General features: G+C 38.2%; 1 protein-coding gene across 1 annotated transcript; it reads left to right on the top strand.

Annotated features, from left to right (window-relative positions):
* Positions 1 to 278: 278 nt before the first annotated feature.
* Positions 279 to 10172, top strand: KCNC2 (potassium voltage-gated channel, Shaw-related subfamily, member 2; the record flags this gene model as incomplete). The annotated part of the gene is made up of 3 exons (XM_010023844.1): positions 279 to 1250; positions 3622 to 3789; positions 9504 to 10172. Coding segments are annotated over 3 exons (1250 nt in total), but the record flags the coding sequence as incomplete, so codon positions are not given.
* Positions 10173 to 14805: the final 4633 nt, after the last annotated feature.

Below are 14805 nucleotides of genomic sequence, written 5' to 3'. Positions count from 1 at the left end.
TGGAAAGCCTTAAATCTTGCTGTGGATGGTGTCTATAGGGGCTGTTTTAAGGTACCTTGGCAATTGAATGGAATTAGCACAGATTAAAGAATTTTTTCCACTTTATGAATCACCAAGGCTTTTCCTGCTCCAAGATTACTTGTGAGAACTGTCTGCTTCTCTCCTCTGGCCTAGATGCAAAGTTTTATTCAAATGAATTTGTGAATCATTTGGGGATGAAGCAGTAAAAGATGTACTGATTTATAATAATCACTGACATTGTTAGTATTAATGAGAAGAGCTGTGTGTTTCTCATGTCTCTTCCCTCTTTTCATTTCAGTTCATCGCCTTTGCCTCTTTATTCTTCATCTTAGTTTCAATCACAACCTTTTGCCTGGAAACACACGAGGCTTTCAATACGATTATAAACAAAACTGAGCTGGTCACCAATGGGACGGAAGCTGTGCTGCAGTATGAAATCGAGACAGATCCTGCCCTGACATACGTTGAAGGAGTCTGTGTGGTATGGTTTACATTTGAATTTTTAGTACGTGTTATTTTTTCCCCCAACAAACTTGAATTCATCAAAAACCTCTTGAATATCATTGACTTTGTGGCCATCCTGCCCTTCTACCTAGAAGTAGGCCTGAGCGGGCTTTCCTCCAAAGCTGCTAAGGACGTGCTTGGTTTCCTCAGGGTGGTAAGGTTCGTGAGGATTCTTCGAATCTTCAAGCTCACCCGGCACTTTGTGGGCCTCAGGGTGCTGGGCCACACTCTGCGAGCCAGCACCAATGAATTTTTGCTGCTGATAATATTCTTGGCACTTGGTGTTTTGATATTTGCCACCATGATCTACTACGCAGAGCGGGTGGGAGCCCAGCCTAATGACCCGTCAGCGAGTGAGCACACACAGTTCAAAAACATCCCTATTGGCTTCTGGTGGGCTGTGGTCACCATGACCACACTGGGATACGGGGATATGTATCCACGGACTTGGTCAGGCATGCTGGTGGGAGCCCTGTGTGCGCTGGCAGGGGTGCTCACCATAGCCATGCCGGTGCCTGTGATAGTTAACAATTTTGGGATGTACTACTCCCTGGCCATGGCAAAGCAGAAACTGCCAAGGAAGCGGAAGAAGCACATCCCTCCTGCTCCTCAAGCCAACTCACCCACCTTCTGCAAGACAGACTTGAACATGGCCTGCAATAGCACACAGGGTGACATCTGCCTGGGCAAGGACAACCAGCTGATGGACCACAACAGATCATCAGGTAGGACCCCACTGGAAATGCATGTCCTCTGAAAATACTTTATAGACCAGTATGTTTGATAAGGGTCAGAAAGCAGCCAGTCTTTCTGCCAGGAGAAGATGTAGCTCCCACACTTCTCCCCTCCAGTGTTTGCGTGTGTCAGTCTTATAGAGGATAAAATAGGTATAGTGATGTTCCCAAACCTCTATGTAGCTGGTCTATACAGTTTTGCTTGCTCTGTTTATATCAACTTTTTTTTTTGCCCGTTGTTTGTTGCGTCGTATGGATGTTTCTTGTTTTTTCTGCATGACTGTGACTATTTGAGCAGCCACCGTGTCCCACCCTGTTGGACTCCATGGTGTTTTGCCTCAGTGTCTGTCTCTTGTGTCAGCTTTGCCTGTGCCACATCGTGGCCTGTTAAGCAAGATCCTACAAAGAAGCAGTCATTTAAAAGGAGCAGGTGCTTTACATCAAAAGCCCAGCACTCAAAGGAAATAAGAAGAAATTATATTTCTAGCTTTCTTTCCATTTGGCATTCCACTTCCCTGGCTAGAAGAACCTCCTTTGTCTGTGTTAGATGAAACATTGCATGATATTTACTACTAATTGAATGATAACAGAATAGCTGCTGTAAAGTTTGTCAAGAAAAATGAAAATGACAGCCCCTAGCAGCATCATCATCATTAGTGTTGATGTTTATGATTTATAGTATCTTATTTGTTAGAGTTCCAAATAATGGATAAGGAGTATTTCGTGCTAATCATGTAATTATGAAAATGCATATCAAATGATAGCTTCTGCCCCTGTATTCCATGTCTCTTCAATTAGAGTAAATTTTACCTCTCAGTATAACTGAAACAAATTTTTTAGCAGCAAGGATTTTTTGTTTGGTTTTGAAAGTATTTATTCTTAAACCAAGCACAATCTGATTACAAAGCTCACGTACCAGTCAGTAGACTAAAGCTGTAAAGCTGCTAAAGAATAATAAAAGCAAAACCACCCCTGACTTTTCTCATTCAGTAATTGAAATTTATTTTTTACAAAGCAGAGTCTGGAAAATCAGTCTCTGAACAATATCCATCTTTGGTCTGTTGCTCTGTTACTGAATAACATTTATGTTTAAAGAAGCTCGGTTTCAGTCTCCAAGTGAGCATTTGCAGACAAAGTTCACACAGCTTTTTGAACATCCTAAATATATTTAAGAGGATGGAAACCCTTGAAAGGACTCACACTGTGGGTGGAATATAGTTAGTTTTACAGCGCTTTGACTGATACACACTTCCAGATATCTTCAAAATGTTAATGATAACAGGTTTTTCATGCCAGCAGGTCCCACTAAATGTATTCCGTCATGGAGAAGGCTCAGTGTGATCAAAGCAAAGAGACACTTTTGTGTGTCTGCAGCTTTATTTACAAGGTGTTATAATCCTTGAAGTTAGAGAGGAAGCAAATATGCAAAAAGGAGCCATTTTAAAGTGTTAACTTTCTCTTCCGTAGTGCCACCGTTCACATCATGCACTGTAGCTTTATTTCTGGTAGAGCTATTAGCATCACTAGGAATTCTGTGCAAAACTTCAAGGCTGAATATAGCCCTTTGCATTACCACTTCATAAAAACACATGTGCAGGTTTAAATGCAAAGGTAAAGCTAAAGTCTATAACATGCCATTATCTATTATATGCTGTTCTGAGCAGAGAATTTTTTATTGAAGTGTGGCCTGAATCTGAAATAGTAGATAATTTTTAAGAAGAGTCCTTTGGGAGTGCCAAATCAGGAGAGGTAAGAGTTTCGCTGTTTGACAAAACAAACTACAGACCAAAGACAGTGTTTAACGTTGGGTTCTTATGATGACAAGCAGTGCCAAGTGTGAGAAGTATAGAAATGAAAACTAAGTGTGTCATTAAACAGGTTTTAATGCCAAATGTTGAAAATTTAGCCCCCCTGGGGGAGGGGTTGTCTTTTAAACCATACTAAACAACATATTCTAAGCAAAAATTACTAACATGACCTCTTGTTTAGCAAAAAATGATAGCCAATATTGTAAATGCTTGTTTGAAATATCCAAGGCTGACTGTACCCTGAAAATTTGCAGTACATAAGCAACCAACTGAGCCTTGATCTGGTTATTTCTTATTTCATGTTAGTTTAGTATAACTTTATAGGAGTTTTAAAAGAACAGAGAAGTCAAAAGATCATTGTCCTTGAATAGAAAGTATACTTTTTTGCCATTTTGTACTGATTAATGGTAAATTGCAATCTTGTTTTCTTCTAATGATTTACCTTATAACTATTTTTTGAGTGATGGGAATATCCAGCATTCAGCATAAGCTCTTTGTGATGTCTCATTTCTTCATTCATTATTGTCTGTAAATGGGCATGGTGCTTTAACCAGTGTTATCAGGTGAAGACAGTGCAGGAAGTGAGCAGCCACTCTCACCTGGTGAAAGGCTCCCTCCCATCAGACGCTCTAGTACAAGAGACAAAAACAGAAGAGGGGGAACATGTTTCCTACTGACAACAGGTGATTACACGTGTGCTACTGATGGAGGGATCAGGAAAGGTATGGACTTCTTTCATTAGATCATAAAAGGTTACTCAGCAATGTGTTTGTGAAAAGCAATCAGAGTAAAATGATGTGCACAATGCTCTAAAAGGAAACACTGTGCTCACAATGTATCTTTTTTCTTTATTCTTAGTCATTCTTCTCCTGCTTTCCTTTTAGAAACTCATCTCCTTTAGTCTTCACAAATGTGCTTGATGTTGGACTCTCATTTCACCTGTGTCTTCATTTGTCTGTTATCTTTAATGGAAAAGCCTGCAATTCAAACCTTGCTCATTCAGCCACTCATCACTCAATGCCATTTGTCATTATAAAAGAAAAATTAATTATTTATTAATTTTGGGCTGCACTTAATAACTCAATAAAAATTACAGCTGAATAAATTACACTTAAAAGGTTGAAATGTCAGAAGTAGGCGACATTTTTGTTCTGAACACAGCAAAGCATATAATGAAATGCTGTTTAGATGTGTTCAAAGAAAAGTTTGAGTTTATAGTGCCACAAAATGTTTCCTCTTTGTAGTACACCAGTGATGCTAGGAGGTAACTCTCTACCCCTGCCAGAATTCACTACAGTAAACAGTGTTTGATCTTGCAAGGTGCTAAAAATGTCTTTCTAGTTATTCAGCCTCTTCAAGTCTCATTACTCACTGTTCAGTAGGATTGGGTTCCCCAGGCAAAGTCTGCAAAACCTTCTGTCGTTATATGTATCACCCCTGTGACTAATGGTGTGGCTACAAACCTAATAACCTGAGAGCATAGCTGCAAAATCAGCAGTGCCAGTAAAAGTCTTGCCGTTTCCTTAGATAAGAATTGCTTTGGTTTCTTGGCAAATTGTATCATTCCGAGAAGTTTCACATTCCTGAGTGCTGATGTGCAGTCATTCACCTCAGAGTTCGTATACAGTAGCCATGTGGCCCCGGACAAATATTTCTGGCTGAGATTTTTCTGCTGTCCCCCCATTCCATGTCCCCCCTTCTTTTTTAAACCATGCTTTATGTTCAGCAAACATGGCTGTCCCAGCCAGCTATAGACCCTAAAGAAATTCTCTTGTATTATTCTTCAAATGCTCTTTTTACATTTCAAAAGCATGACCTCAGTAGGTTAAACCTGTGAATCAGATATGCAGCTGGAGTTCAATGTGTCTGGTATTTGTAAAGAGTGTGATTGCCTCTATGCTCCTGTGGTTTACATATTCCCATATAAAATGCTTAGATTAAATGGAACTTCATGGTAAACATGTTTTTGCACAGATTTAAGATGCTTTCCACTGGGTCTATGTCTCATGCTCTATTCTAAACAACTAGAATTATTTAAAATATATCTAATGGTAAGAGTCCAGTCTTTGAGGAGGTCAGGAAGACCTGAATAAGGCAGATGATTGCCGTGGCATCTTGGAAGATAAGGTTGTTGACTTCTTTTTAGGAATATTAGTATAAATGTTTTGAGTGCTGTTCACTTGGCAGTAACCATAATTACTACAGATCAGAAATAATAAGTTACCCATCAGCTACTAAAGAAACAGAACATAATATATAACAATAAAAAAAGTAACATGTAACAATCATATATAAGCATAATAATATTTATGATATAACAATAAAATATATTTTATACTGGGATCACCTGAACATTTTCATTTAAAAATCTAGATTCAAGAGAAAATTGTTTCATAGATTTTACTAGAAAAATAGGGCTAGGGTTCAAACCTGACAGTTTCTCAATGAAAAATATGTTTTTTAACTGGCCCCAATGATAACCTTAGTCTAAGCTGAAATGTTTAAGCCATTGGCTTTCAAGTTTATTTTATATAGAGTAGAGAGGTTAGCTCATGAGAAGAAACCCTTATTGAGTAACATCCAGATGATTTTGAATTCTTGAATTTAATTCATACATCAAGTCTACTACTTTTTCATCTTATTTTTCCCTTTCTTTTGGTACCTTAGTTTTTTGTGTCTTGGTTGTGTTCAATTATCATTTATTTTAAGCTTTTTTGCATTTGCACCTTATTTCCATCTCTAAGATGACGCTGCTTCAGAGCTGATCCAAACCCCACCAAAATACCTGGAAAGTACCAATTTGGAATAATACCTTTATTCATCTTGTGTATCTGGGTTTTATTTTTTGTTCCTGGTTTATTTATCATCTTTACCACTTTCCTGTATCAGTTCTTTGCTTTTATCATTAGAAAAGTTGCAGGAAAAATATTTTTTAAAAATACTTTCCTACTTTCTGTGTAATAAAAGGCTACCTGATTATTTTGATTTTTTTTGTAAGCTTTATGTTTACAGGGGAGGTTAAATATATACACTAGCATTGTGCTTCCCCTTGATTCCCCTTTCAAACATGATTCTAATCCGTGTAAATGCTGATAGAAACTCAGAAACTGGAGGCTGGTTTTGAAATGTATCAGAAGCCTGTGAATCATCACAGTCTAGCCTGCCCTTGCAATCTGGAGAGAGCACTGCACAATATTTTAGCAGACATGAGGTTATACATTTGCTTATAGTTTTACTATATGCAATTCTGACTACATAAGAAATATGTTAATTGTCATTAGGGGAGAACGTAAAATATGTTTTTTTCTTGGAGATGCTAACAACTCTCTGTCTGGTAACATCCAGTGTGATGTTTAGCTGTATTGTCATTGTCATTTTAGAGTTTCTGTGGGAAAAGCCTTAGTATTTCACTGTAAGCATTTTATACCTGAATGTCTTAAACTACCAAATGTTTCGATGCATACTTGTCTTCAAGGAAATAAGTGGTGCCATTGAAATCAATGGGACTTCTCAACCTTGCAGTGAATCAGTATCCATGTACTTGAGCAGTGAGGTCCTATCCAGATCCATCTTCATTGTATTTCCTTGCTGGTATCTTCCTCCAGGCGGATAGGCTGAGCCTTTTCTTCATAAGTGGATTTATTCAGGTGCTGTTGAAGATCCTTGAGTATGAAGATAGTGATGTAGTGAATAGCAATGCTTTTCCATTGTTTTACAGCATAGCCTTTATGAGGTGAAAACAATCTATATGCTGCAAAAAGTAAGTAGCTAGAGCTCACAGTGTATTTGAATAGAAATCTCTGCAAATGCAATGTTCTCTCCAAATTGTGAAGTATTATGTGGTTGCCTCATTTAATGCTTAATTATTTACTACTTACCTATGTGGACTAATACCATTTATTTCATTTGAGTCAGTTGGAGAAGGAACACAAATATGGTGTTTTAAATTTGCCAATCAGGAGGTGTTTACAAATATGTCAAACTCTGCTATCTTATTATACTTTAATATGCTATCTTATTATACTTTAGCATTAGACACAAAGTGTTAGGGTTAATATTTCTGAGGATGGAGCTTCTTTTGCATATTATCATTCAATCCTCTGCAGAAGTGATTTACACATACTGTACTCAACTTATCTGGGGTTTGTTTTCTTTATTTTTAAAGAAAAAAATACCCTTTATTAGGAATTGAGTTCAGCAGAGATTATATAATTCTAACAGTTTTTATAGTCTGTCTTAATGGGGTTTTGATTATGCTTAGCCAGATAGCTCACCCAGTAACCCAGTAGCTGAGGCAATTTGTAAACAATTTTATCTATTATTATCTTTTGGTAGTAATGTGTCTCAGCATTGAGTTCTTTTGCAGGCAGAAACCCTCTGAGTCCCAGATAGCTCCTCAGATTACATTACATTGTATTGTTTGTCTTTGTCTATTTTTTTGGCTGAATTCAACTGATGTCTGTGCATTTTCTCATACAAGGCTATGAAAAATCTCGAAGCTTAAACAACATAGCTGGCTTGACAGGCAATGCTCTGCGACTGTCTCCAGTAACATCACCCTACAGCTCACCTTGTCCTCTAAGGCGCTCTCGGTCTCCCATCCCTTCCATCTTGTAAACCAGATGGCATCAATCGGCTACATAGTATTAATTCAAATACGGTTTACTACATATTGGAAATAAATGTAGCTTTAACCATAGGCTCCACAAATACGGTATAACACCTGCATGATAATAACTGTCAGTAGTAAGAAATGGCACTTGGGTAGCTGAAGATTTTTATTTTAGCTTTTAAAGATTACCCAAGTAGTGCTTCTCCTTTTATCTACTACATGGTTCGACTTTACTGTGGCAATAAAAAGACAGTTAGTGGATGCTGTTGGCCAGTATATTCAATAAATAAACATATTTTCAGGGATATTTACTTAAAATAACGTGCTTCCAGCTAATTATCAGTCACTTCATTGAACCTTCATTTCTTGTGACTCTAATCCATTCTGAAGATGTCTGCTCTGAAGGGTCTGCTCATTTGCATGGACCATCCTGTCTCCATCATCTGACAAGCAGTGTTGCCGACTGTGGAGACCACAGAGGGCTCTGGATGTGTGTTCTCACTCCTGCTGAAATGAAAGCACTGATAAACTGGTCTGCATGTGGGATTGTTTTTCTTTGTTTAACCTTTTCCTTTATTTTTTAATAATCTACTTGTTTATAAATGGCTTTATTTTGTGATTAACTTACTTTGGTACTGGATTGCTGTATCAGAGTTCTGAATGTCTCCGGTTGTTTGCACACAGATAACTGCAAAGAGGTTGTCATTACTGGTTACACGCAAGCAGAAGCCAGATCTCTTTCTTAATGGCTTGGGGAAGGCACAAAACATGCAAGAAAGGTAAACGCCATCCAGACTTGCAATTTTAAGCTAGCAAGTGCTGCTTGGTACTGTAGTGATTTCTCTACTCCAGGGTTCTTCAACCTTTTCAGAGGCTGAGTACCAAGTAAAACTGAGAAGACTATTGGGGGCTTTTTTGTACTACTGTAAGAAGGGAGTAGTTCTCAAGTCAGATTTTTGATCAGCCTTATACCTCTGGCTCATGAGCTTCACAAATTTCTTCAGTCAGTCTTTTTTGAGGTGCTTTGTCCTATATGTTGTTTGTCTGTCTGTTTTGCAACCTGTCTACTGTATTTTCCATCTGTCTCCATAAAGCACAGAGATACTGTTAAAATGCCCCCATCTTTTAAGCTTAACTAAGGACATTTTTCTCCTTTTCTCCTTTTTTTTTTTTCATATGAACTATACTTATGTGTATAGATACAAATATATATATTTTTCAAATGCAAGTTAATATTGTCTAGACTAACTCATGTGAACACTCTGAAGATTTTTCCAGTGGGATTTAGCAGTGGCTTTACAGTACTGACTGGTTGCCTATTGCATTAATCTTCCTTCTAACAACCAGCACTCATTACAGTTTTGAAACTGTATCTCCTCTAGCGGCTTTTTCATTCAATATTAACCTCTGTTTATGCAACAGGACCAATGCAATGGCAGATTTGATGTTCTGGCTGGTGAGGAAAAAATGCCCTAAACTGTAGAGTTTTAGGACTCCATAGGAAAGACCATAACAACCACAACCTTAAGAGATCCTTGAGATTGTTGAATAATATCTGATTGTCGTGTTTTATTTTTTGTCAGGGAGAAAAATATTGCTGTTGAGCATATAACATGTTCTTCTGTATATAGCCTAGCCCAATAGCATGACCTGCATGTCAGAATTCTTGTACAATAATGTATTTATCAAACTATACATTTCTGATATTTAGAGATGTACATTGATTTAGTTTTGGTAAAATACTGTCAATAGAGAGATAATTGCAAACAGCTTTTGGCAAAGGAATTAATATAATATCTGGTGCTGCTGTTATATTAACTACAGTGTTGTACAGAATTTATCATGGATTTTTGACTGCTGAAAAAGGGACAATGGAATTTAGCCATACCAAGGACTGTACTGGAAAGAGACTGCTGCTGCTGAATGGGCCCTGATAAACAACTCACGCCTTGAGGAGGTCACTGAGACTTACATGAGAAGTAGAGCTTGTTAAAGAAGATTAAAGACTGCTTGTAATTACTGCTGCCAGATGAAGGGGTGACTAGTCACTGTTGATGAGTCAGCTGTAAATAAAATGTGTGTGCATGGAATATCAGTTTTTATCTGTATCAAGGAAAGCTGAATTCAAGTCATCATTGCTAAGGCTCCATGCAAAGACCCACACCCCTGTTCCCACTTCCTGGTTCCTGCAGTAAGCTGTGCTGTGGATCATACAAAGACACACACTTAATAATGATAGTGATGTAAAGTACATCTGTCTTGACTTCTGTCATAATAATGGTATATTTTGCAATGGTCACAAATATGAACAGAATAGGTTTGCATAAGTACTCAGTTTGCCATGAGCTATATTTGTATGAATTCTAGTGTACATGCCAAGTCTTAAGTATACTTTTCACTTTGATAACAGAAATGTGACTGCAGACAAACATCACTGACTTTGTTCACAGCACACAGTCTTTCATTGTTACCTCAAACTATAAGCATTATGAGAAATAAAATTCTGGCAGCAAGTCTATTTTGGGGTTTTTAATTTTTTTTCCCTTCAAATTCAGTGTTGCAAACCCAACATCAGTAACTATAAAAGGTGTATTAAAATTATATCTTACAAATGTATATTTTACATACAAGAGATATTCTTTAATCAGTTATTTTCTGTGATTTTTGTGATAAATGGATCTAGTCTATTCTGTGTTTATTATGAGGCATTGTAGTGCTACGACGTGGTAATTATGTTCTCTCCACCCTAGTCAGTGGGAAATTCTCCAGAATCTGTTTTTGTCACCCTGGTGTCCCAATTGTAGGGACCTGTCCCACTTGTGAAACTCTGTATCGTGGAACTTCTGTGAACATGTCAAGGTGCATGCACAATCCTGGTGGAAACCAGTGGAAATGTAATACCTGAATTGGAGAATAAAAGGCAAAAGACCTGGGGAGGAACTTGGAACATATCTTCTAAAGTGGCTCATGCGCTTTCTTTAGCTGTATCGGTCCCCTGCCTGACACTGGCCATCCCAATTCTCAAACCAGTTTCCTGGGGTAGATGAGGAGCTAATTCAAAAACTAGCATGAGCTGGCTGCTAAAACAACTCTAAATCATCCTTCCTGTTAATGACCCCACATCTTGCATGGAAGTTGTAATTTGGTAGCTATCATCATACTCATTGCAGTTTTATTGCATCCTGGTATGAAGTCAACCTAAAAAAGAGGTGATAAATGGCTGCCTAAAACTCCTAATCCAATACTGCATTTGGGGCAACCAGTGAAATCCCCAAATACATGAGCAGAGTGTCTGAGGGGGGGGAGGGAGCTAGTACAGCTGTACACATGATCTAAGAAGCTATTACTACAGTATTTTGGAAGAGGTGCTGGAATGTAAGAAAGATTCCAGAAAACAGGATCAAGAGGTGTTCAAGTTTTGGAAAACGTGTTATACTAATATGCCACAAAAGCTCAATGTGCTGATTTTGCCCAAAGGTTAAAAGTTGCCTGTACTGTGATCTGTGAGCAGCACCCACATGAAGACGATGTATAGTGGACAAGGCACACAGCCAACTCCAATCACACAGGTGAGAGTTGTCTGGCTTTGCTGTCTGGGGATGGTGAGGAGCCCCAGAGGGGAGGCAGACAAGGTGGTACTATGTGTTGGGCAAGACTGTAGAAAGCACTGACAGCCAGATGGTGTCTGGCATTTTCTGCTGCCTCTGGATGGTAAGGAGCTAGAGCCTGGATGGACCTCCACTAATACAGAGGCTTGAGTCCAGAATATCCTGATTGCAGCTACTTATTTTTCCCCTAGAGAACCAAGCCCGTGTTTAAATGCTTTTTTCTAAAACACATCTGGAGGACAAGCTGATGGTGAGTCTGTTAACTCTTCATGTGTCTTGGGACTACAACCCAAATTTGACTGTTCTAAAAGGAAGACTTGGCTTAACCACCAGCTATCAAAGACTAGCCACTTCCTGTTCTTCCCAAGCTTCTGGGCCCAAGTTGGGGTGAAAATGCATTTTCATGAAAGGTAGGCCAAGGTCTAACTTTCTCAGACTGAGGAAGGCTTTGAACCTAGACTTCACTGTGTAAAGGTTGGGCAGCACATTTACATTCACTTCCTCTTTTGGCCATCTTTTAACAATAAGTAGGTAAAGGGCATCCTCACAGTGCAATGTGCTTACACAAAGGAGATCTATCTGAGCCCCCAGAGGACTTCAGCCCTGCAGAAGCCAAACTGCATCTGGAAGAAAGTTTTGAGTCAAGCAGGAAGATGCTTTGAGTGTGGGTAATTTCAGAATCAAATACCAAGGGGAGGTTATAGGCATTTCTGGGCTGCTTTATGAGTCCAAAAGCTTATATAATCCTTGTATAAGACTTGAAGGTTACAAGTCAAAACTAGATAAATAAACAATGAATTTAGAAGCAATACATCCATTAAGACAATTTACCAAAAAGACTGTTGCTTGTACACCTGTTGAAATTATAAAGTCAAAGCGTCAAAGATGAGCATTTCTCTGAAAGCTAAACTAGTGCAACAGCAGGGTTGGTGCAGAGATCAAAAGCTGTGATATATTGTGGAGGTGAGGAGATTATGGGACCTTTGGACTTTGAACGCAGTTATTGTTCTTCTGGAGCCTCATTCAGCACAGAGAAAACTTTGCTGTTCCAGAAAATTTTGAGGCACTGTGTTACAAGTGTTACAGGTATGTACCGTAAACTGGTAATACTGTGTGTCAGGGAGCTTTTTCGTGTGTGAAAAAATTGTTATTCCTAAAAGTTCTCTTACTAAAGGTCTGGATTAAATTAACACTGTTGAAAGGGAAGGAAATTTAAGGAAGCCTCTGTTCAGATGGGTTACTGACAACTAGAGGGGGAAGGGACCAATCTGACATCAGCAAACTTGCCAGCATATTTAATATGATGATATGAATTTTAAAAGTCATGAATGAATTAACTATATTAAAGAGGAGGGCATTTTATCATCAGAATAAATCATGCAGAAGTCAGATAAAGGAAATTGGAATGGAAAACTGCTACTAGAAAGAGAAAATGAATATATTAATATGCTGTATTACAAGCAGTGGCTTGAACGATTCCATAATAGAGCCTTTGAATACTGAATGAGAAGAAATTACAAAAACCCCAAATGTTTCTATAAGGTTAAAGTTATCGGTATCATTAATATTTTTACAATACATTATTTTCCCCTTGGAAATACTTGTTATTTACTTAATTTTTAAAGAGACCAGTTATTTAATGATGGTTTTAAAGTAGAGAGCTGGCTCATGAGCAAATACTGAGATGTTAGTGTTAGGTGTTGGTTATGTAGCTGGTGTGCTACTACCAGCACTTCCTTCCTGCTTAACCAGTATCCCTGGAACATGTTGAAGTTGCAGAAGTGTCTGATTCCTGGCCCCAGAGATGGAAATCTCACATGCTGGCTCTGTGGGAATGCAGGGGTGGGCTCCAGTTAGATGTGAGCAGTGGTCTACAGTGCTGCCTGAGAATCATCCTGAGCCTGGTTTACATGCAACCTCCTCCCCAAAACTCAGCCTTGCATTTTTTTCTCATGAGTATGTTGATGAGCAGCTGACAGATTTCACATTCATACTTTCACAGCTTCACATTCACAGATGGCAATATTCTAGCATATTTAAAAAAAAGAAATTAGAGATGGACTGTTTCTGAAAATTGGCATCAAAATGTTATGCATTTCATGTAACATCTCCTGTATTATTTGCAGGTGGAAGACTGGAGATCTGTTTAAGACCAGGGTCACAACTAGGCTATACCAAAACTTCAGGATGTGTTCATTTTATACTCTGCAACTGATTGGAGCATTGCTGCGTTTTACTATCACATGAAGCTCTCAGTTTTCTCCCCAGAGGGGATTTGGAGATAAGTTGCTAGGGCAAGTCAGAGACAACTATTTTAAGTTAAATGTTTTCTCTCTAGAATGGTTGTGACTCCTGTAAACATGAATTGTATTATGTAAAGGATAATGCTTGGGAAATACTGAGGCTGTAATAGGAGGTTGTAATCCATCTTTGTCTTGCAGAATGGTAAAAGCACCCATTCATTTAAAACAGGGAAAGCAGACTAATTTGCGTTGGCTTCCTCAGAGCAGCATTATACCTGCATAAGATAACAAACTACCAAAAGAAGAAAGTGGAATTTGTTTCCCTTGACCTTAAGAAAGCTTATTTGCAAAAGCGGCAAGATCCAACTTATTTAAGGAGCTTGGCCTTTGCAGTAAAACAATGCAAAACTCCATCTATCTGAGAGTAGTAAACCGTAGCCACATTATCCTGTTAAGCTGATGCTAAATATAGACTAGATTTTCAGTTCCTTACAGGCATGTCCTTGCTTTGTGACTAAATAAAGCACCAAGGGCTTATGAAAATCTTATTTTCTTCATGCCTATGAGTGTTGGTACAATGCACTGTTTGGCTCTCTGTAAGTCTTAAAACAATGCTAGAGTTTACTAGGACTTTCTGCATTTTACCAGAATGAAAAATCAGGTTTCTACTGAACTAAAACACTGGAAAGGAGGGTACTGAAGGACATGGTTTTCTCCAGCTCTTATGGAATCTGCTGTATATAACTGTGTCCAGACATAAAAATACACAGCTTTCCCTATGTCAGTGTCTTGACATTGACTGTAACTTTTCCAGTTCTTAAAGTCCTTAGTTTTGGTTGGAAATCACAGCAACAAAATGTATTTACTTACTGCTGTCTATAATCTTAACTCTTGATTAATTTACTTTAAATATATAAATAATGGAGCAATTATAGAGTTTAACAGCCCTAGCACTGAGTTCAGAGAAGAACTTATGCACAAACTTAATAGGTGCAGCTGCAATTCTTGAAGAGATTTCTCAGGACAGCACATTATCTGAACAAGTTCCCAGTGTGAAATGGCCTCACTGAAGTGAATGACAAACCTGCCCTTAGCTTACTTAAGCAAGCACAAGATTTTCTGAAGTTCCCAAGTCTTGGGAAGCAACTACTGGTTTGTCATGGAAATTGGGTTTATGTCATGCACATTTCCAGGACATTTATTACCAACTTCTTAGTTTTCAAACATATTTCAGCTGAAATAATAATAATAATGAAATAATAATATAATAATAAT

Source organism: Nestor notabilis, unplaced genomic scaffold (genome assembly GCF_000696875.1).
Source record: "Nestor notabilis isolate BGI_N333 unplaced genomic scaffold, ASM69687v1 scaffold34961, whole genome shotgun sequence".
Classification (NCBI taxonomy): domain Eukaryota; kingdom Metazoa; phylum Chordata; class Aves; order Psittaciformes; family Psittacidae; genus Nestor; species Nestor notabilis.
This window is presented reverse-complemented; position numbering and strand designations above follow the sequence as displayed.